General features: G+C 45.1%; 1 protein-coding gene across 2 annotated transcripts in view; it reads right to left on the bottom strand.

Annotated features, from left to right (window-relative positions):
• DCDC2B (doublecortin domain containing 2B) overlaps positions 1 to 24643 on the bottom strand; it is a 131715-nt gene that overhangs the window by 57054 nt on the left and 50018 nt on the right. For both annotated transcript variants that reach the window (XM_078680688.1, XM_078680689.1), the window contains exons 13-14: positions 7759 to 7809; positions 7297 to 7359 (exon numbers count right to left, since the gene is read on the bottom strand). In XM_078680688.1, coding sequence (XP_078536814.1) covers positions 7297 to 7359; positions 7759 to 7809 — 114 coding nt within the window. The remainder of the gene's footprint in view (positions 1 to 7296; positions 7360 to 7758; positions 7810 to 24643) is intronic.

Below are 24643 nucleotides of genomic sequence, written 5' to 3'. Positions count from 1 at the left end.
TACAATGCATCATATCTTTTTACCACTCTATGATTGACGGTAGAGTGCCTCTCATCCAGCGCATTGCAAGTCTACGTTTCGCCAGAAGCAGACCCATGGTGACCAGTTTACGAACATTTTTCCGGAGAGGTTTCGTGTAACCCAATAATGCCAGTAGGGGGTCAGGGATGAGGGACAGCCCAGCAATATCATTTATTGCCTGAAAGATGTTTCTCCAGAACTCCCCCACAGGGGGACACAGCCAGGCAACATGAAAAAAACCGGCACCTGGCATGTCACATCTCTCACAGCAATCAGTGTCTCGTAGCCCATACCGATATAATCGCTGTGGAGTGTAATGAACTCTGTGTAAGAACTTAAAATGGGCTAATCTGTGGCGGCCATTTAGAGAAACCCCTTGTGTGGTCTCACAGCATTATTTCCAGATATCATCCGCGAGTGGGACACCGATGTCAGTTTGCCACGCCAGCCGCGCCTTAGTGTATGAAGTGGTTTTGGTAAGTTGTGACGAGGCGTAGAGACGAGAGACTAGCTTAACATTTGATTTTGAGCGCAATAGTATGGACATGGACTGGATCTCCAATGGCTCTAGAAGTTCATCGCCCAGCACCGCGCACAGAGCATGCGAGTCATAAAGAAATAAAATTGAGTCAGTGTGGAGGGCCTCGTTGCACCAGCAACCACCTCTTCCCAGGATCCTACCCTACCATTTTTAAACAGATCTCCCATTTTGTGTACGCCAAGAGTGTTCAACGAGCTAATAGCCCCTCGCTCTGAGCTGAGAGTGAACCACTGACACCACTCCACCCGTAAAAACGGCGAGTATAATTGAGCTCCAGCTTGCATCTTAGGCAGCACGTTCCAAGCATGAACTATGGAGTTTACCGAATCCAATACTCCACAGCGTCTGATAGGCGGCTTAGTTTAAAAACGTGGAAAAGGGTCTGGGCTAGCAGCAAACATTTCAATCTGGAGGTGTGGTAAGTCATGCGGGCCATGGGCCCAGCAATGAGCGTGTGAAGCCTGCGCCACACTGTAATACAGTTCCAGATCAGACGCGCCCAAACCTCCCGCTACATAAGGTAAAGGGAGGATGTCCAGCGCTACCCGCGGAGTCTTGCCCCCCAAGCTAGCCTAGTAATCAAAGTACGCAGCTCTCTGAACATATGCTGGGGCACTACTATGGGTATGTTGACGAAGAAAAAAAGGAAGCGAGGTAGCACCACCATCTTTATTAGGGAGACTCCTCCCCGCCCCCTCCCCCCACCAGCGAAAACGGGAGCCGAATCCACCTGTCTATATCATCGCCTAATTTGACAATAGCTCTGCCGTAATTCGCTTTATTTACTTGGTCCGCATCGGAGTTGACCTGGACTCCCAAGTAGCGAACCGGCTCAGACGTCCACTGGAGTGGGTAGTCAAGAGGAGTAGGCTCTGCAGCCGTAGTTAGCTGAAAGATTATGGATTTATCCCAATTAATTTTAAGGCTATAGAGACCCCCAAAGCGCAATACCTCTCGAATGACCGGGGAAAGGTGGACGTCTGGGTCTCAGACATAGAAAAGCATGTCATGAGCATAAGCCGAGACAATTAAGTTGGGTTTGGGGAAACAAAGCCCTCTGTGCCCATGATATTCACACCGCGCTCCCAGCAAGGGTTCGGCGGCTATCGCGTACAACAAGGGGGATAGGGGACATCCCTGTCGAGTGCCCCGCGATATTGAAACTGGGGAAGAGACCATGTCTCCTGTGGGCCCCCATGCAACAGGAGAGTTATAAAGCACCAACACCAATTGCAGGAAGACCTCTCCAACTCCCATGTGTCGCAGAACAGTGAGCCTAAACTTCCATTCAATGGAATCGAAGGCCTTCTTTGCGTCTAAAACCCACAAACCACACCTATACAACCTTATATCCCAGCTACCACACAGCTTCACCATCACCTACAAACAGTACACTATTCTATCCTATACCACTAACCAATCCACTCATCACTAACACAACTCAAATCCACACCATACTTAACTATATCCCACCAGAAACACACTCCCTGCTCTAATTACTCCTAACAGACCCCTTTTTGTCACTAACAATATAGAGTGCCTTTCATCATTTCTCTGACCAACACCCTCCTCTTCTTTCTACCACAATAACACAACCGCACCAAACCTAAACTCCACTGCACCACACATATTACATCTTGCATTAAACAAGTCTAAGACAAACACTCCTAACTCAACTTCATCTCTTCTTACAAACAGCATACACTCTACTCATAAACACATCACCACCCCCTTTACCTTACAAGTTCAACTCACAAACAATACTACACAAACAAATCCATCTCTTAAAACAAATATGTCAGCACCTTTTTTCACTACTTTCAAAGACAAAACATATCACGCACACCAGCACAACAAAATCTCTCAAGCGTAACACCTCATAATACTTACTATCACAAAATACAAACATAAACCGACCTTTCAAACTACACAAATGAACAAACTCCAGTGCCAAGCTTTCGCTCTTCCACCACACCTAACACATATACAGCAACACAGCAAATCTCTTCTAACCAGCTCTCAGCCATTGGACAATTTAGAACCTTACTACATGACCCACATGCTGCACCACCACCCCTAACTCATACAACTTCAACCTTAAACAAACACAAACAATATAAGCAACGTGCCACACCTCACAAATTCGATTCTGCATGTCTACTGCACAACAAGGTTACACCACAAAAACAACAAAGCCCACCAACTCACTCTCCAACACTGTCTCCACCACCTACACAAGGAGACCCATCAAAATGCCTTCTTTGCCTGCCTGACGAGGAACACGATACAGAACAGCTACACTATTGCTATCGTCATACAGCTAATACCAGCACTAAGGTGGCACCTGCTACAAGCCCACAAAATAACTACAGGCCCACAAAATACTGTTCACTCTTCTACAAAATAAAGTCACACTATCGCCAAAGCACATTCTCTAAACTGTCTACTAATAAATGCTCGCTTGCTTTCTAAAAACAAACATCACATCTAAAACTTCTCACTGACGCAAAACCAGAGATACTATTCATAACTGAATCATGATTGTGAGATGATATGGCTCCTGTCCTTCATAAAGCTGTTCCTCTAGGTTATCAAACGATCACCCAAAATCGTATAGACAAAAAAGGAAGTGGCCTAGCTGTTGTGTTCAGGCAAACATTACATATCACTAAAGTTGACAACGTCTCCAGAAAATATTGTGAGACTCTTTCCACCAGATGCAATCCTACACCGTCTTAATCCTGTAACTTCCTACTCCTTCACAGACCTCCACCTAGCAAAGCAACATTCCCAGAGACACTTTTCGACATGGTTTCGAACATGATAACACTACACTCCAACCTATGCATTCTGGTTGACCTCAACATTTGGTTTGACAAATCCAATATGCCCAATATGCCCTATCCGAAAAACAATAATCGCTGGCCTAGACGCACTGAACCTGCATCAGATTGTCCACAAACCCACACACAACGCTGGACACATCCTATATGTCATTTGTGCTAATGACGAACTAGTTAATTTTCAAACTATAACTCCAGTCACATGGTCAGACCACCACCTGCTTGCTTTCCAACATAAAACAACACTAAGCGAAGCACCTAAAACCACCTTACGTGCATCCACCTATCGACGATGGAACAAACTTAATTTGGAACACTTGGAAACACAACTAACATCCAGTACAGATCTAGAAACAAAAAATTCTGTTAAAAAACGATATGAGTGGCTACGGGAAGCTTTTGATATCCTGATACCACTAAAAACCACACAACATAACAAAAGAAAACAAGCGCCTTGGAGAAATACAGAGATAAAAGACATAAAACAACAAATTCGAAAGCTTCAACATGCCTGGCTCAAAACAAACACCAATCAAGACACACTTCGCCTATGGACAATTAACAGATTTTACAAGTCAGCTATCAAAAAAGCTAAGAAAAGATACTATTCAGAAAGAATTCAAAATGCTAAATGTGCAAATAAAGAAATCTATAAAAATACTCAATAGATTTCGTAAACCAAATTGCCTAGAAGGTGCTTATCCTATTACTCAAGATTTCACAGACAAACTGCCAAATCATGACACGGCCAAAGCAGACACGTTGGACTTAAACCTACTTAAAACAAAGACAAAGCACCAGCACTGACCCCTTTACAAAACAACAATACAAGAATACTCTAACCCAGCCTCTCCAGTCCTTCCAACACATTTCACACAATGAATTTATGGACCTGATCAAAGTAAGCAGGCATGCCGGCAGCCCTTCTTACCCATGTCCACCGCAAACCTTCAAGACAATTCTTCTAACACCCTCTGCTGCCACTCCAGTAAGAAGAATCATCAACAACTCCTTAACTACCAGAATATTTCCAGAAGAACTAAAAAAGTCATACATCTGCCCATTACTGAAGAAATCAAACTTGGACCCAATGAACTCTTGACAACTACAGACCGATTACAAATAGTCCTTTCCTGAGCAAACTGATAGAAAGAGCAGCGTTTGCCCACATGTCACAATTCATTGAAGACCATGCCATAATCTCAGACTTCCAAACTGGATTCTTTCCAGAAAGAGGCACAGAATCGGCCCTCCTTGCCATCTGGGATGACCTGAAGAACACAGTTGACCGCAATGGGGTTGCTGCGCTACTTCCTTTGGACCTCTCGGCTGCCTTTGACACGGTTGACCATGACACTCTGATACAAAGACTACGCAGCCGGCATAGAGGGGACTGTTCTAGACTGGATCGCATCCTACCTTCGCATCAGAACTAATGTCATCCATACCCCACCTTTCTCGTCCAAACCGTACTCCACGAAAGCAAGGCTCTATCATCTCGCCCATGCTTTTCAACAAGTACATGAAGTCATTACCGGCACTGATCAATCAATTTCACCTCACGTTCTATAACTATGCAGATGACATGCAATTACTCCTTCAACTGGAATGCCCCAAAGATATTGGAAACTCGCCAATTGTTAGTTGTCTCATAGCCGTGGATCAGTGGATGACTTGGAGCCACCTCAAATTGAATGCTTCCAAAACGGAAATACTCATATGTGGTGATTGGAACCATGATCCGCTCACCACCTGGCCTGGGAAGTAAGAAACCTCAAAATGACCATGGACTCCAAGCTATCGATGAATCGACAAACTAGCAAGATCAAGCGTTGTTACTATAAAAACTCTGCGACAAATCTTCCCCCATTTGGGATTTTCAATCAAGGTCCAAGCTACCATCTCCCTTGTTCTGTCCAAACTCAATTACGCCAATAGCCTCTTCCACGGATCACCTTTAATGACCATGAAAAGACTGCAACAGATTCAGAACTCGGCTGCCAGACTACTCTTACATATAAATCAGCAAGACCACATCTCACCTGTCTTGAAAGCCCTGCATTGGTTACCAGTTGCCAAAAGATCCACGTTCAACCTGCTTTGTATCACTCACAAAGCGATACATGGAACGGGACCACTCTTCATCACAAATAAAATCCCCAAACACATTCAACAAAGGAACCTCTGCTCTAGAGTGGCACCTTGCCTCAAAATCCCAAGATATAAGAAAACAAACAGGGTGGCACATCTCTCTCTGTTCAAGCAGCCAAACTATGGAACTCTTTACCCCCCGACAAAAGATCCACGGAAAACCACCTTATCTTCAGAAAACTACTCAAGAATTGGTTCTTCCCCACATAAGTACCATACGCAAACAGAAATATACAGCATATCCCTCTGTATATAAGCATTTATTTGTACTATGAGATATGTACCTATATATGTGTGTTGCTTTGTATAGACGTGTGGAATAATTATGTTTTAAAATAAATAATATATTCATTAGCACTGCGAAACAAATGCACTGATAGTTACATTATTCTGTTTTTAACATGTATATAAGTGACTGCATAAATAAATACATCTTTTATCATAACTATTTATCTACAATTGCTCCACTATTTAATTAGAAAATAAGAATTATATGTACATATTTATTTAATGCATCTTTCATCTACCTATAGTTACTTTATGCATCTATATACCTTCCACGTACCTATGGATCTATATATTATTACTTTTCTTCTAATTGAGCATATCCAATGCACTACCCTATTCTTCACCCAATACCTCTCTCAATATATCCTCTACCTCAAATCTCTGACTCATCTCAAATATTTTTCTACTACTCTTTCCAATGCACTACCCTATTTCTCACCTTATACCTCTATCAATATATCCTCGACTTCCCCTCTCTCATTCACCCCAAACCTCTTACCACAACTATGAGCCCCAAAATAACCCTTTCAAAACTTTGCCTACACCACCCCTCCTTTTATCATCTCGTACCTCTTTTGCTATTCTGATCCCCAAAAACAAGCCTTTCTAAACCCTTCCCTCTGACTCTTCCCCTTCCACATCCCTTTTACTCATCCCAAGCCTCCTCCCACTGCTATGACCTCCAAAATAAAAACAAAAGAAATGTCTAAATCCTTCCCTTTTCTATCCCTCCACTATCCTTTTCAATCCAAATAACAGACTAACATGTCCACCTCTCAAATTAATTTCATATTTTACTATACTTAATCACCACTAATCCTTTATGGGTTCCGGAGTAGCGTGCTACTCGCTAAAAAAGCGCTTCAGCACCTCATCAGGGTAGAAGCGCTATATAAATGCAAACCTTTTCCCTCTTCTATCCCTCCGCTATTCTTCTGAATCCAGATAACGAACTAACATATATACTACTCAAATTACTTTCATGTTTCACTATACTAATTCAACACTAATCTTTTATGGGTTCCGGAGTAGAGTGCTACTCGCCGAAAAAGCACTTCAACGCCTCGTCAGGCGAAGTAAGCGCTATATACATACAATTACAATACAATACTTACAAATGCCATCCCCAGTGCCAAACTGCTGTTCCTCATACCCCCATTACTCACACCCTTTTGTATCTCATTTCTGCTGTTACCTGCAGCCCCATTTCTGCATCCCATATATTGGTTCTCTCATTACCCACACCCATTACTTGCACACGCCTGTTAGTTGCATCCTTTGAACGCTGCCCTTTAGTAATGCCCTTCATGACCAGCTCCCACATTACCTGAAGCCAGCGTCATCACACCTCTAAAACATCTGCCCCATAACTTGCATCTCCATAACACATGCTTCTGTTTGCAGCTGCTGTATTACTTGTACACCAGGCCCTGCCTAGTACTGGTCACTGACCTGGCTGAGAGCTGCACCCTTCTTTCTCGGCGTTGGCTTCTCCTTGATAACCTCTTCAATCTGCTGAGAGAAACAGAAGAGAGGTTTGCTCACCGAGGGCAATCCAAAATACTCAACCCACTGTTGCTCACATCTCTGTTCCTCACAGCCATAACACCTGCTGTTACTTGCACTCCGATTTCTTGCAACACCATTACTAGCTCTGCCTTAGATACACCAATCCGTGCCCTTTATTTCATTCTCTATTACTCACACCCTGCTATTTACTTACCTGTTACTCGCATTTGGTAGACTAGCTGTATTAGCACCCTAGTTAGTTGCACCCATTCTTTTATTGCCCATTATTCACACTCTCATTATTCGCATAGCTAGCATCCCCATTACTCAGATTTACTCTTTCTTGTACCCACATTCCTCACACCCTCTACCCCCCTATTCATTATTTATTTTTTGTTATTGTACCTGATTTGGAGTTGCTGCCTTTTTCCTTGGTGTGACGTCCTCCTCATTAATCTGCAAAGTTCAACAATCAGAAACAAAGAACTTTATCTAGCAGTGCACTCCATATTATCTTCTATTTGTAACAATTACTCGCACCCCTGCTAATTTACCCATTACTCACACTCCCAATATGTCACACTTCTGTTAGCCGTACTTATGTTGTTCATGCTCCCTCCGTAGCCTTATATTTGAATGGTTTGTGCTCTGCACCCTTGTGTACAATATGCGTTCTACCCTGTAACATTACTACAGTCTGTTTTTTCCTTTCTACTCATTTTCAACAGCCTTCCTGGCACTCACATTAACAAATCTCTCAATCCTTATCTCACAGCCCCTCATCCCCTGATTTTCCAAAGTCATCCTCCACCACCTCATTTATTCGACTTGACTGAATGCAATTCTATGCATGGAAATCCCTTAGACCTGATTATCCTTTCTAGTGCCTTTCTCAAACATTGACCCCTCCCCCGCTGATCATGCCATCATACACTTCCATCAGCATTGCTACTACTATCACACTCCTTGCAACCATTCCACACCCCTCGCTCCTAATATCATCTTCACTAAACTGAGTTAATCCCAATTTAACTACCAAGCCTTTTTTGACCAAACTATCAATGGCCTTAAACGTGTGCTACGTTATTTGTTCTGTGAAAAAGATCTTTAAAAGGCGGCTAAATCGCACATAGTATATCTCGGCACTAGGTGCTAACCAAATACCCGCCATGGAAACCTCCAGTTATATCAGAATCACCAAGGGCCAGATGTAGGTAGGCATTTACCGGTCGGTAACGGCCGAATTCGGCCGTTACCGACCGGTAAATGCAATTTGAGATGTAGGGCCCTGTATTTTACAGAATCTGTAAATTTACCGATCGGTAAATTTACCGATTCTGTAAAATACCGAGTCGGTATTTTTACCGATTCGGGAAAATAGATATGTAGGTGGGACTCTTCTGAGTCCCACAAGCATTAAAAAATCGGTATTTTACCATCAAATCCTATTTGATGGTAAAATACCGATTCAGGTGTGCATGCACATGTGTGCATGCACACCTGTGCCATATGACAGGCAGACCTGCCCTTAGGGCAGGTATGCCTGCCACATGGCACCTGAACACGTTTTGGGGGTGCTAGAGGGTGTCAAAGTGGCACCCCCTGCACCCTTGTGAAATTCGGTATTTACCGATTCGGTAATGCCCAGTCATTCCTATGGGCTTCAAAGCCCATAGGAATGAATGGGCATTACCGGTCGGTATTTACCGAATCGGTAAATACCGATTTTTACCGATTCGGTAAATGCACATCTGTATTTACCTACATCTCGGTACTTATATTTTACCACTTCTTAAATACCGAATCGGTATGATTCGGTATTTAAGAGGTGGTAAAATAAAATTACCTACATCTGGCCCCAAGTCTTTATAACTTTAGTAAAGAGCGAATTTGAATTCTGTCTCAAGTTAGAGGTAAAGGAATTCCCAAGCTTAGGGCCAGTACCAAAAAGGCTTGGCCCCAAAGCCTAACATCCTTGAAGCATGGCAAAGTGTTTATGTTGTCAGAGGAAGACCTCAAGGTCATAGTCGTCATTCCAGAAAATAGTATTACAAAAAACTGGGGCACTGCTAAAGTGTGTTTTATGAACAAGACAGTGAACCCTTTTTTTTTTTTTTTTAAATGTTATTGATCAGCTTGACAACTTAATTGAAGACAGCATAACAAATAATATATCATGGCAAACATTTCGAAAAAGAAGTATATACATAGTTTGCTATGGGTATAAAAAGAACGAAAGAGCATAATTCTAGAAATTTTGGAGAAAACTAACACAGAAAAACAGGGGTCAGGCAAATCACACCGCACCAAAAGAAACATATAGCATCCCATGGAAACGCTGTGGTCAAAAGACTCAGACAATCAGTTGTTCAGCCATTGTGTGAATGGTGCCCATATTTTCAGACCTTTCTCGCGCCTCCTCTTGCCACCTCTTTGAAACACGGCTGATTCCAAATTATGGAGAGCTGGAATCCTTGCTCTCCAATTAATGAAGGTAGGAACCGGGCTAATCCATTCAGAGGTTATACACAATCGAATTAGAGACATAGCAATACATAGAAAGGCGGATTCATAGGCTGATCTGTTAAGAAAACAATCAATTTCACACCCAGTTATTACTAATTCAGAAGACAGCGCCACCGAAATCTTAAGGGAGCTATTAATAAATTGTTGAACATCTTGAAAAAATAAATCCAGTTTAGGGCAAGAAAAGAACATGTGTACTGCTCGACCACATCTTGGACAACCATGACCACTGCCTCCTCCCCATTTAGATATCTTGGCCGGAGTATAATAAAGATCGAAGAGGGCCATATAACTTTGAGAGCGTAAGACTGGACTGAGCGAATTCCAAAGGAATAGTCGTAAAGATGTACAGAAATGTTGTCAAGATCAGCATTTTTAGTACATTCCTCCTGCCAAATAAAGAAAGATGTAAATTATCCAACCTACGCAAAGTGGAGTTGGCCGTTTCTATATTAGGTAGAATATTCATTTCCGGTAGCAGCTCTACTGCTGCTGTAATTTTAACCCCCAAGTACTTTGCACTTTGGACAACTGGCGCATCCGAGGAGCCCATAGTGGTAGATTGAATAACCTGGGTTTTCTGAACATTTAGTTTATAACCTGAAAGTTGACCATATAGTTCCGCCAAATTCTGTATAGCTAAAAATGAGGATGAGACATTGCTGGTTAAAACAGCAATATCATCGGCATACGCCAGAACTTTGAATTCGGAACGCATTAATCTTGACAGAGGATATGTTTAAAGAAAGCTCAATTTTGTTAATAAACGGATCGATATAAAGAGCAAATAACAGGGGCGAACAAGGACATCCCTGTCTAGTGCCCCTGTTAAGATCAAACGATCTTGAAAGGAGGCCTGATATTGATAACATTGCTTGAGGGGCAATGTAGAGTGACTGTAAAGCGTGTATGAAATTTGGGCAAAACTCCTTCCAGTGGAGAACTTTCCACAAGAACCCCCAGGCAACCCTGTCGAACGCCTTTTCGGCGTCCAACAGGATTACACCTAGGGGAGAGCTTGTGACTTGGGCCCAGTCCAGTAGTGCTATAACACGGTGGACATGGTCCCTTCCAGGAATAAATCTGTGTTGGCGAATGGAGACTAGTGGGGATATCACCAATGCTAGTCTAGCAGCCAGAATTTTTGAGAAGATCTTACTGTCTGTGTTGATTAATGAGATCGGACGAAATGAAGCAGGATCCAGCTCCGGCTTGTCTTTTTTTTAAATCCGAATAATAGTTGTAAAACGCCAGGAGTCCTGAATAGTACAGAGCTGGGCATCTCTAAAAGTTGTTAGAAGATCCTCCCGAATGTCCGATCGGAATGTAGTGTAAAATTCCAGGGGAATGAAATCAGGACCAGCTGCTTTGCCATTGGTCAAAGAATTTAATGCTAACTCCACCTCATTCCACCCTATGGGTGCGGCAAGAGCGGCATTCTGATGGTCCGGGATTTTAGAAGTATTGAGCTCAGCAGTAAAAGTGCCAAATTCATGGTCTATGTAAATGTAAATGTAAATGTATTTCGACTTATATAGCGCACGAATCACCCGAAGGTCTCAAGGCGCTTGCTTAGGGAACCCGTCCTGGTATTCCCCTGTGAGATACCCCGGCAGGGTATCCACAAGGTGAAAGCCAAGCATCCCGCCGCGAGGGGCCTTAGTGGAGATTAAGCAAGCTATTGCCCAGAGTCGCAGAGTGTGACCCCGTGAGTCGAGTAGGCACCGGAGCGAGAATTGTCGAGTCCGTGGAATTTTTGAGCCCGAGACCCGCCGAGGCGGGGAATCGAACCCTGGTCCACGGCTGATCTCAGCTTCCGGCTCTGCCGCCCCTAACCATTGAGCCACTGAGCCACGCTTCTATAGTAAGGTCGCTAACTTCCTCGGTGTATAGAGAGCAAAAAAATTCTGAAAAAACATCAGAATCCCTTCAGGAGTGTCATGAATATGCCCCTGAGAATCCTGAATCCTGGTGATACGGTTGGCTAAACCGCGCTGCTGAAGTCGCTTAGCAAGGACCCTGCCAGATTTTTCACCAAACTCGAACATCATCGAGCGATACTGTAAATATTTAGCAGCAAGATCCTGGCCAAAGAACTCAAGCAGGGAGGTTTTAATGCGTGCGACCTGTAGTTGGATAGAAGCTATGTCACAGCCATCCTTAATTGCACTTGTGAGCTGGACCTCTGCCCGACGTAATTCGTCAATGCGCACATTGGTTTGTTCCTGAATTAGCCTCTGACGAGAGAATGAAAAGCTTTTAGTCTCTCCGCGAATTGCGGCCTTAAATGAGTCCCAAACGATATTGCTGGGGGCTGAGCCTCTATTGATGTCCAAAAATTCAGTTCTCCAAGGTCTCATATGGTCTAGATATGTTTGTTCTAAGTCCACGGCCTGGGAGTTTTTAATATGTAATTTAAAGTACAGATAATAGTCAAAAGGTTGTGATCTGAAATAATTCTAGGTAAGATGGAAATTGAAGTAGTGTCTGCAAATTGATCTGACAAAAAGAAATAATCTAGACGGACCATTTTGTTGTGAGGGGCTGAAAAATATGTGGAGCCATCTATATTCTTACAGTGATGAAACCAAAGGTCTACCATTGAATGTTATTGAACCAGAGCTTGCAGGGCCCTAAAAACTCTAGGTTTTTGACCAATGTATTTTTGCCCTTCGGCTAGGTTGAAATTAGCAGATAGGTTAATGTTAAAGTCCCCACAGAGACAAACAGGATGAGGCCATAAGGCCAATTCTACATTTAAGTAGTATAAGACTGCGGGATCATCCGAATTCGGGTTGTATACAGTACAAACCGTCAAAGATGTATCATCTCCCCCCGGTATGTTGTCTAGATCTTACACATGAGCCCAACCCACGTTTCTTTAATATAGCCACCCCTCTTATCATGGAGGTCTGTTGGGAACACACTATTAAGTCAAACCCAGGGATATTTAGGCAATCTCGATTGTTCCAGGGCACATGAGTCTCCTGCAAACACAGAACCTCTAGGTGAAGACCCTGAATGATGCGTGAGAGTAGAGCCCGCTTCTTCCCATTATTCAGGCCACAGACATTCCATGAGGCTATGCATATTTTACGCCATTGAGAAGTTTGTAAAAAAACATCACAATTGAGATAGTTATCGGTTTTAATTTGTAATTGCCATGATAAGAAAAGTATTTCTCAAGCTTTTTTTTTAATGCGCCCACACCCCCCCAACCAGCCCTCCACCCCTCCCTACCACCAACCCCCCACCCCTCCCTACCACCAACCCGCCACCCCCTCACCCCCCAATCTAGGCAACAGGACCGAAGTCCAGGTGATGGAGGAGTTGGTATGAGCAGGGCCCCCCCCCCCGAGTCGCTGCCAACTTTTGAAAAACAGCCAATAGAGGATATGCCCACAGAGATGTAAAAAGAAGGCACACTAATAAGTGCATACCAGAAGACTAGAAAACATCCCCTAAAGGAGCATAATCCCTACTAGCAGCTATAGGATAAAGGGAAAAAAATGTGTCATTATACTCATACGATTACAACTATTTACTGTCAGGAGGTGATCTTTGCGCCTACTTAGGACTCCGGACTACATCTCCCAGCATGCTCCCTATCTTGGGGAGGAGCATAATCTATATAGGTCATCCAGTGCGCACAGGAGGTGCGCGTAATACTGTCCTTTCATGGAGGCAAGCAGGCTTGTTTGTCTTCGGTCTTCCCGCTTTGGATATGTTCCAGTTTGTTTAAGGAGCCTTTCTAGGGCTTATTTTGGTTCCTGTTTCTGGGTCGGATTTATTTCGGGTCTGCGCGATTGCTGCAGGAAAGTGGCAACCCGCAGAAACATGCAGCTCCGACTTCAGCGCTAGGACTCTCGTTTTAGAGCCGCGCGGTAGGAGCATTACCTCGGACCCTTTCCCGGTTCCTCTCACGCTGAAGGAAGCGTTCGAGAGTCGAGCTGGCTCCCAGGGGTTCTTGTCCAGTCTTGGAAGCTGACGAGGGTTTCCTGGTTTTCCTCCCGCTGACGTAAGCGTGGAGGTTGTGGACGACTGAGCTGAGGCGAGCTCAGGTAGGCGCTATCATTCTTTTCTCTCTGGCGCTTCTTTGTCAAAACGAGATATTGTTTGTTACACACATTGGATTGCGTGAGGGATTAAAGGACCCGGAGTTTACTCGCGCTATTGTTGGGCGCTGAGAGTGTTACTCTTTTGAACTCTCTAATGACTCTGAGTTTATTGTTTTGTTTCTCAACGCTGGATCAGATCTGGAACAACTCAGGTCCTGTTACTTCTCAGTTACACTCTCTTCTTGAGTCCTAATGTGGGGATAATTCCTTTTTGTTTGGAGTGAATCTTTCTTGGTTGCACTGACTGTCATTTCATGGTATGTATGGGCATTTACAGAGTGTTGGGTTGATTGACGTTGCGATAGTGAGAATAATGTGGTGTACCTTATTTGTTATAGATCTATCGTTTCGTGGTCTTGGAGAGAAGTATCTCTATTGACGATTATAGTTGGTTTCTTGGCTGAAGAGGCTTCGGCAGCTAGACCACAGGTATTAGTACAGTCTTAGCGAGACATTTTGAGTGTAGACTGTTTAATCTGTGTATTTACACTGTGTTCTTCTTTTTAGGTATCCCCTTCCCAGCGGTTCCGGCCCACACCTTCTATTTTTTCCCTCACCTGATTGCCTCATTACTCTGTGTTCATCCAGAGTTGGGGACATCGGGAGGTGGACCCCTTTGTGCATCATATCGAATCCAGGGAGCAAACGTGGATCTGACGTTTACAATGAGTCCAGAAATACCTTTGCCTGAATTTCTGAGTCAAAAAATCTAGTCTGGCCTTGATGAATAATCTTAAGTTTGGACGGAAAAAGCAGAAAAACCTGCGCCCCCTTCGACTAGAAAGGGGGCGATGAACTGACGGAGCAGCCACCTCCGTTCAACCGTGGCTGGGCAAAAGTCCGGCCTAACAAAAAATTGACAGCCCTTTCCCGACCTTTGCCTATCAGGCCTGGCTAGATCATAAACCATTTCTCTAGCTAAGAAGTTTTGTAAACAAATTAAAATAGCGCGGGGTCTATTGGACGTTTGACCCGGGCGTTGTTTAGGTTTGAAAGGAAAACGATGGGCACGTTGGATTTCTAGCTGCCAGTCCCATTCCTTGACCTCTGGGAATGCCTCTGTAAATAAATCAACAACAAATTGACGGGTGTCCGATCCTCCATGCCCTCAGGAACCCCCAAAATTCTTAAATTGTTTCTCCATGCACGGTTCTCCATGTCTACGAGTTTCCCTTGGATATCAACCCGCTGGGATTGAAGTGCATCAATAGTGGATTTTTGGGCGACTACATCATCTTCAAGAGTAGAAATCAGAGTTTCTGCCTCGGCGACCCTGGTTGCAATATCGGCGCAGGTCTTGATTACTCTACGCAAAGAATTTTGGACTCTGCGGCATGCCCCCTGTACTTGGGCACTTTCCTGCCGGGTCTCCTCCCGGTGAGCCATTATCGTTTAATATACTATAGCAAGTGTCATCTCGCCTGGAGGCAGACCAGAATTAGAGTCCAGAACATTGGCAGCTGGAACATGAAAATTACCTTGTGCTCCGGACTGAGCGGAAAACGAGTAATCCCAGGCTAGGGAGCCAGTATTTAAGCCAGAGCCAGAGTCTTGAGGTACCTTACGATCTGTAGAAAGCCCCTTGGAGCTACCAACAGAATTCAAAACATCATTTGTGCGCCAATCCCCCATCACACTACCCTCATCGTCAGACCAGTGTTTATCCAGACCATTGTCATCAAAAGAAGAGCCCGGATGTTCAGAAAGGGAGTAGAAAACATCTACATCGATGTCACCCTCAATATTTGGTAAAGCAGAAGGTTGAAGAGCTCGCAGTTCATCTGTGTGAGGGGGATGGACTGCTGATTGAGTACTGATAACTAATTCTTAAGGGACTACATCTCCCAGCATCCCGCTGGGTTGTAAGCCCAAAACCAGAGTGGAATCCGTCAATACCGCACTCTCCAAAGTAGTATCTGCAGGCACCCCCTCTTCATCCGACTGCACCAATAAACTTGTGGGAGTCCCCGCGGCAATGTTCTTTGGCAAAACAACAGAGGAGGATAGCAAAGAAGCAGATTTTGCCTTACCGATTCCAGGCACTGTGGAAGCCATGAGAGGAGCAGCGGAAACACAGGAGGAGCTCCCTGCAGCAGGACTCTGTTGATTCTTGTTAGTAGTGCTTACACAAGATTTAAACATTGCCGGCACCGAGGCAGGGAGCGTCTTAGTGTTTTTTGCAGTCTTACCAGCAATGATGTCCGTCTGGCTTTTTTTTAGAAATTTCTGCAGATGACGGATTTGTATGGGATGGGGGAGACGCTGAAGTCGCCATGGAGGTTTTGGCTGACGTCCGGGACTGGTTCTTCGTTTGGGCTTTTGGCGGCATCACATCGCCGCTTAAGCAGCGCTGACAACGCTGATAACGCTGGAAACACTGGCAGGTGAGCAGCGCGCCGTAGCCTGAAATACGCCGTGTTGTTGAAATCTGATTCGGCAGGCTGTGGCGGTAGTTGCAGAACCAGCTGAGCATCTCCTTCAAAAGTCGGGTCGGAAACAATGGTGAGTTCCGTATAGATACTTTTAGCCCCGCGACATACAGCAAGAAGTTGACAGTTCATACCGGGGGAGAAAACGCTAGGACCAGCTCACACGGCCAAGGTGCTGGCCGCCATCTTGCGCCTCCGACAGTGAACCCTTTAAGGAGATTTTCCTCCAGTCTTTATCCAATGTAGACACCTTATGACACCCCACAAGTGACATTTAAGGCCTGAAATGACAAATGCGGAGGGGAGATGCCTGTATTTGATCCTCCAAGAGTGAATGAATCCAGTTCAAGCATGCACTCAGCAGACCATCTTCTGAAAGTCTGGATGATAGTAAGCTTTGGCCAGCCGTGCCAAACCACAAAAGCCTGTGTAAACTCAGGGCGCTGACACTCTGCTGTAAGTTTCCTTTACTCCTGCAGGCCTATTGGCAGGGTGCTAACTATTAAACATGTACATGTTCCTATCAAAGATGCGCTGTCATAGAGCCCATCACGGTTGACTGGGCAAGTCCTAAGTAAAAGTGACTAAAAACAGCATCCTGGTTGCCTTCCTCTGTAGTCTTTCTCCTCACTGGACAAAGCAATAGAACTCACTACTAGAACTTCAAACGTAAGTCCCCACACCCCCACCATGCCTCATCCTGTTGCTAACAGACCGGATAATTATCAGCTGCAAATTGGACTCAGTACAAACGAATCAGACAGTTATTTAAGGCCATCAGTGGCGCTGCCCCCAACTACCTTTCCCAAACCCAGTAAGTCCCCACCAGCGGTCTTAACTGTCAAAACCTTACAGTTCAACTAAACCTAAACTTCCTGGCCCACCGGAGTATATTCTGTTAATTTGAAAATTGATACAAATAAAGTGTTCCAAAAAATGTAAACTTCCTGTAGCCCCTCGACTATAACACACCCGCTATAGAGCTATATACAGGCTTCGTCTCCATGACTTGAAGACCTCCCTCAAGGATCATACAACAAAAGACCCAGTCCACGGACGTCAAAGCATAACAGTGACTAAATAAAGAACAGTCAATATGTACTGATACCTAATACTGTTCTCTACAATTTATGAGGGGACACTGCACTGCACTCCGCCCAAATTAACATTAAAGACGAAAGCCTAATCTCCTTGACAGTGACACAGAACAACAAGTACTATGACCTATATAGGTCAATGTCAGTGGTCCACACCACCAGTGTTGGACTGAATTCTGTTTAAAAAAAATGTGTGAGAGACAAATGACACCTCACGGAAACACCACCAACGGGGTAACTGGTATGTAATTTCCAGACAAGCCCCTGTCTCATCATCGGTAGTCACTTGTTTCTCAAAGAAAGTAGAAAGAAAGAAAAGAAGTGTCCAAAACAAACAACCAAAGATATGTGACAAACAGTGGAAAGCAGAAGCATCTGCTAGTGACAAACATATAACATAAACAAGTGCATAAAACACAGCATAGGGTTCCCTTAACCAACTTTATTTATAGGGAAGTGATTATATACTGCAATACTAAAAAGGCTAGTAGCTATTAATGCATACCATTACCTATTGCCAGTGCCGACATGTTTCACTGCCATATCAATTTAAGCAGTTTCATAAGGGCTGCACTTATATGCCGCCACTCCACTTTTGGACACTCGTTCTGTGTGAACCAGAGTCAGCCTAGTTGTTCATACCAGCCGCCCCGGGGAAGAGATGGATGTAGGGGTACTCCAAATGTGAGTTCTCGCCTTCACTTAACATTAAGCTTTCGTACTACCGCCGTGTAGACGCTTTTACTCCTCCACACTGATACCCTCTTAACAGCATACTTCAGTGCCTCGTTGGGAGTAGTAAGTGCTATACATAATTACATTACAATTTTCTCAGATAATCAATTACTGGAAATAATTTCAAGTGTGTGGGAACTGTCAATGCCACCACTTACCCACCAAACAGCCAATGCTATATCTATGCCAGTCTAATATTAAAATTAATTGTGTACCTTTGTTTTCATGGCTATGTACAGATATTCTTGTAGAAATACTTTATCACTTAGTAAATAAATTCACATAACCTCAATCGCTCACATTTTGCTATACATTTGTATTGCATTTTTTCCAAGCTATACATTTTGTCAAGTGCAGTTACATGAGTTCTTTCAACATGCATCAAAATAATGACAATGGGTTGTTCTGGGGCAGTATCCTGCAACAACTGTTTGATCTGCATCTGCACCACTATCATCTGCCCACAGTCACTGTTCTATCTGGTGAAACTCATAATGAACTGTTGTGGCCCGCTTCCACCGCACCGTATGGGTCTCTGTTATGTTCCTGTGGAACGCCGACGACACCCACTATATACCTTCAGTCACTTTATCAATTCTATGAGTCTTGGGGAATCTTACTCCAAGCACTTGAGCCAGTACCCCCTGCAGCCCTTCCGTACCTTATCACGTTGCTTTGTAACTCAGCTCTTGAAGATACTCTCATCATCCACAAGATCTCTCACCAAAGGCTTTTGCCACAATTTTTCCTTTCTAGGGGCATGTTATTGGCCTTGTGCATTAGGTTAAGCAACATCTCATCCCATCCCTCTCACTGGCTTGTTGTTTTGCTTTTTAGGCCTATGGCACCTAGTCATGGCCAGATCTTCTCTCCATGCCTATTTCGCTAACTCTGCCTTTAGACTGCAACTTGTAACACCTGATTGAATTTCCGCTGCATCACCATTTGTTTTTTGATAAGTATCATGACGCAATCTACCAGTCTGAAAGCCAATTTGGACTTCGAGACCCTTTTCATCAGTTGAGCGCACCCTTCCAGTGTCCAATAGTGGGGCCACTAACAGAACATGATTCAGAAAAGGGGGTGGTGATGAACAGAGTGCCTGAATTAAGCAGACCACTCTTACCCAGTCCAAAGATCAGGGCTTGATCCATCACCGTTTTTTAGCTCACTGCACCATCCCAGCTCAGAACTTGGCTATATGCAAATTAGTCTGTTCCTGTCCCAGTGCATGATGGGAACAGGGCAAACCAAACTACCAAGCCAATTCTTATACTGGGAAGGAAACAAGCTACCGGGGACCGGTTTCTGGCATTTCAGCCTCGTCGGCCCGGCTTGCTTGAATCCTGATGGTGCAATGAGCAAGGGACTCACATCTGAGTATACCCTTCCACGCTTATGGTGGACAAAATGATTCAGAAAAGGGGGTGGTGATAAACAGAGTGCCTGAATTAAGCAGACCACTCTTACCCAGTCCAAAGATCAGGGCTTGATCCATCACCGTTTTTTAGCTCACTGCACCATCCCAGCTCAGAACTTGGCTATATGCAAATTAGTCTGTTCCTGTCCCAGTGCATGATGGGAACAGGGCAAACCAAACTACCAAGCCAATTCTTATACTGGGAAGGAAACAAGCTACCGGGGACCGGTTTCTGGCATTTCAGCCTCGTCGGCCCGGCTTGCTTGAATCCTGATGGTGCAATGAGCAAGGGACTCACATCTGAGTATACCCTTCCACGCTTATGGTGGACAAAATGATTCAGAAAAGGGGGTGGTGATGAACAGAGTGCCTGAATTAAGCAGACCACTCTTACCCAGTCCAAAGATCAGGGCTTGATCCATCACCGTTTTTTTAGCTCACTGCACCATCCCAGCTCAGAACTTGGCTATATGCAAATTAGTCTGTTCCTGTCCCAGTGCATGATGGGAACAGGGCAAACCAAACTACCAAGCCAATTCTTATACTGGGAAGGAAACAAGCTACCGGGGACCGGTTTCTGGCATTTCAGCCTCGTCGGCCCGGCTTGCTTGAATCCTGATGGTGCAATGAGCAAGGGACTCACATCTGAGTATACCCTTCCACGCTTATGGTGGACAAAATGATTCAGAAAAGGGGGTGGTGATGAACAGAGTGCCTGAATTAAGCAGACCACTCTTACCCAGTCCAAAGATCAGGGCTTGATCCATCACCGTTTTTTAGCTCACTGCACCATCCCAGCTCAGAACTTGGCTATATGCAAATTAGTCTGTTCCTGTCCCAGTGCATGATGGGAACAGGGCAAACCAAACTACCAAGCCAATTCTTATACTGGGAAGGAAACAAGCTACCGGGGACCGGTTTCTGGCATTTCAGCCTCGTCGGCCCGGCTTGCTTGAATCCTGATGGTGCAATGAGCAAGGGACTCACATCTGAGTATACCCTTCCACGCTTATGGTGGACAAAATGATTCAGAAAAGGGGGTGGTGATGAACAGAGTGCCTGAATTAAGCAGACCACTCTTACCCAGTCCAAAGATCAGGGCTTGATCCATCACCGTTTTTTAGCTCACTGCACCATCCCAGCTCAGAACTTGGCTATATGCAAATTAGTCTGTTCCTGTCCCAGTGCATGATGGGAACAGGGCAAACCAAACTACCAAGCCAATTCTTATACTGGGAAGGAAACAAGCTACCGGGGACCGGTTTCTGGCATTTCAGCCTCGTCGGCCCGGCTTGCTTGAATCCTGATGGTGCAATGAGCAAGGGACTCACATCTGAGTATACCCTTCCACGCTTATGGTGGACAAAATGATTCAGAAAAGGGGGTGGTGATGAACAGAGTGCCTGAATTAAGCAGACCACTCTTACCCAGTCCAAAGATCAGGGCTTGATCCATCACCGTTTTTTAGCTCACTGCACCATCCCAGCTCAGAACTTGGCTATATGCAAATTAGTCTGTTCCTGTCCCAGTGCATGATGGGAACAGGGCAAACCAAACTACCAAGCCAATTCTTATACTGGGAAGGAAACAAGCTACCGGGGACCGGTTTCTGGCATTTCAGCCTCGTCGGCCCGGCTTGCTTGAATCCTGATGGTGCAATGAGCAAGGGACTCACATCTGAGTATACCCTTCCACGCTTATGGTGGACAAAATGATTCAGAAAAGGGGGTGGTGATGAACAGAGTGCCTGAATTAAGCAGACCACTCTTACCCAGTCCAAAGATCAGGGCTTGATCCATCACCGTTTTTTAGCTCACTGCACCATCCCAGCTCAGAACTTGGCTATATGCAAATTAGTCTGTTCCTGTCCCAGTGCATGATGGGAACAGGGCAAACCAAACTACCAAGCCAATTCTTATACTGGGAAGGAAACAAGCTACCGGGGACCGGTTTCTGGCATTTCAGCCTCGTCGGCCCGGCTTGCTTGAATCCTGATGGTGCAATGAGCAAGGGACTCACATCTGAGTATACCCTTCCACGCTTATGGTGGACAAAATGATTCAGAAAAGGGGGTGGTGATGAACAGAGTGCCTGAATTAAGCAGACCACTCTTACCCAGTCCAAAGATCAGGGCTTGATCCATCACCGTTTTTTAGCTCACTGCACCATCCCAGCTCAGAACTTGGCTATATGCAAATTAGTCTGTTCCTGTCCCAGTGCATGATGGGAACAGGGCAAACCAAACTACCAAGCCAATTCTTATACTGGGAAGGAAACAAGCTACCGGGGACCGGTTTCTGGCATTTCAGCCTCGTCGGCCCGGCTTGCTTGAATCCTGATGGTGCAATGAGCAAGGGACTCACATCTGAGTATACCCTTCCACGCTTATGGTGGACAAAATGATTCAGAAAAGGGGGTGGTGATGAACAGAGTGCCTGAATTAAGCAGACCACTCTTACCCAGTCCAAAGATCAGGGCTTGATCCATCACCGTTTTTTAGCTCACTGCACCATCCCAGCTCAGAACTTGGCTATATGCAAATTAGTCTGTTCCTGTCCCAGTGCATGATGGGAACAGGGCAAACCAAACTACCAAGCCAATTCTTATACTGGGAAGGAAACAAGCTACCGGGGACCGGTTTCTGGCATTTCAGCCTCGTCGGCCCGGCTTGCTTGAATCCTGATGGTGCAATGAGCAAGGGACTCACATCTGAGTATACCCTTCCACGCTTATGGTGGACAAAATGATTCAGAAAAGGGGGTGGTGATGAACAGAGTGCCTGAATTAAGCAGACCACTCTTACCCAGTCCAAAGATCAGGGCTTGATCCATCACCGTTTTTTAGCTCACTGCACCATCCCAGCTCAGAACTTGGCTATATGCAAATTAGTCTGTTCCTGTCCCAGTGCATGATGGGAACAGGGCAAACCAAACTACCAAGCCAATTCTTATACTGGGAAGGAAACAAGCTACCGGGGACCGGTTTCTGGCATTTCAGCCTCGTCGGCCCGGCTTGCTTGAATCCTGATGGTGCAATGAGCAAGGGACTCACATCTGAGTATACCCTTCCACGCTTATGGTGGACAAAATGATTCAGAAAAGGGGGTGGTGATGAACAGAGTGCCTGAATTAAGCAGACCACTCTTACCCAGTCCAAAGATCAGGGCTTGATCCATCACCGTTTTTTAGCTCACTGCACCATCCCAGCTCAGAACTTGGCTATATGCAAATTAGTCTGTTCCTGTCCCAGTGCATGATGGGAACAGGGCAAACCAAACTACCAAGCCAATTCTTATACTGGGAAGGAAACAAGCTACCGGGGACCGGTTTCTGGCATTTCAGCCTCGTCGGCCCGGCTTGCTTGAATCCTGATGGTGCAATGAGCAAGGGACTCACATCTGAGTATACCCTTCCACGCTTATGGTGGACAAAATGATTCAGAAAAGGGGGTGGTGATGAACAGAGTGCCTGAATTAAGCAGACCACTCTTACCCAGTCCAAAGATCAGGGCTTGATCCATCACCGTTTTTTAGCTCCCTGCACCATCCCAGCTCAGAACTTGGCTATATGCAAATTAGTCTGTTCCTGTCCCAGTGCATGATGGGAACAGGGCAAACCAAACTACCAAGCCAATTCTTATACTGGGAAGGAAACAAGCTACCGGGGACCGGTTTCTGGCATTTCAGCCTCGTCGGCCCGGCTTGCTTGAATCCTGATGGTGCAATGAGCAAGGGACTCACATCTGAGTATACCCTTCCACGCTTATGGTGGACAAAATGATTCAGAAAAGGGGGTGGTGATGAACAGAGTGCCTGAAATAAGCAGACCACTCTTACCCAGTCCAAAGATCAGGGCTTGATCCATCACCGTTTTTTAGCTCACTGCACCATCCCAGCTCAGAACTTGGCTATATGCAAATTAGTCTGTTCCTGTCCCAGTGCATGATGGGAACAGGGCAAACCAAACTACCAAGCCAATTCTTATACTGGGAAGGAAACAAGCTACCGGGGACCGGTTTCTGGCATTTCAGCCTCGTCGGCCCGGCTTGCTTGAATCCTGATGGTGCAATGAGCAAGGGACTCACATCTGAGTATACCCTTCCACGCTTATGGTGGACAAAATGATTCAGAAAAGGGGGTGGTGATGAACAGAGTGCCTGAATTAAGCAGACCACTCTTACCCAGTCCAAAGATCAGGGCTTGATCCATCACCGTTTTTTAGCTCACTGCACCATCCCAGCTCAGAACTTGGCTATATGCAAATTAGTCGGTTCCTGTCCCAGTGCATGATGGGAACAGGGCAAACCAAACTACCAAGCCAATTCTTATACTGGGAAGGAAACAAGCTACCGGGGACCGGTTTCTGGCATTTCAGCCTCGTCGGCCCGGCTTGCTTGAATCCTGATGGTGCAATGAGCAAGGGACTCACATCTGAGTATACCCTTCCACGCTTATGGTGGACAAAATGATTCAGAAAAGGGGGTGGTGATGAACAGAGTGCCTGAATTAAGCAGACCACTCTTACCCAGTCCAAAGATCAGGGCTTGATCCATCACCGTTTTTTAGCTCACTGCACCATCCCAGCTCAGAACTTGGCTATATGCAAATTAGTCTGTTCCTGTCCCAGTGCATGATGGGAACAGGGCAAACCAAACTACCAAGCCAATTCTTATACTGGGAAGGAAACAAGCTACCGGGGACCGGTTTCTGGCATTTCAGCCTCGTCGGCCCGGCTTGCTTGAATCCTGATGGTGCAATGAGCAAGGGACTCACATCTGAGTATACCCTTCCACGCTTATGGTGGACAAAATGATTCAGAAAAGGGGGTGGTGATGAACAGAGTGCCTGAATTAAGCAGACCACTCTTACCCAGTCCAAAGATCAGGGCTTGATCCATCACCGTTTTTTAGCTCACTGCACCATCCCAGCTCAGAACTTGGCTATATGCAAATTAGTCTGTTCCTGTC

This window comes from Lissotriton helveticus, chromosome 3_1 (assembly GCF_964261635.1).
Source record: "Lissotriton helveticus chromosome 3_1, aLisHel1.1, whole genome shotgun sequence".
Taxonomy (NCBI): Eukaryota; Metazoa; Chordata; class Amphibia; order Caudata; family Salamandridae; genus Lissotriton; species Lissotriton helveticus.
This window is presented reverse-complemented; position numbering and strand designations above follow the sequence as displayed.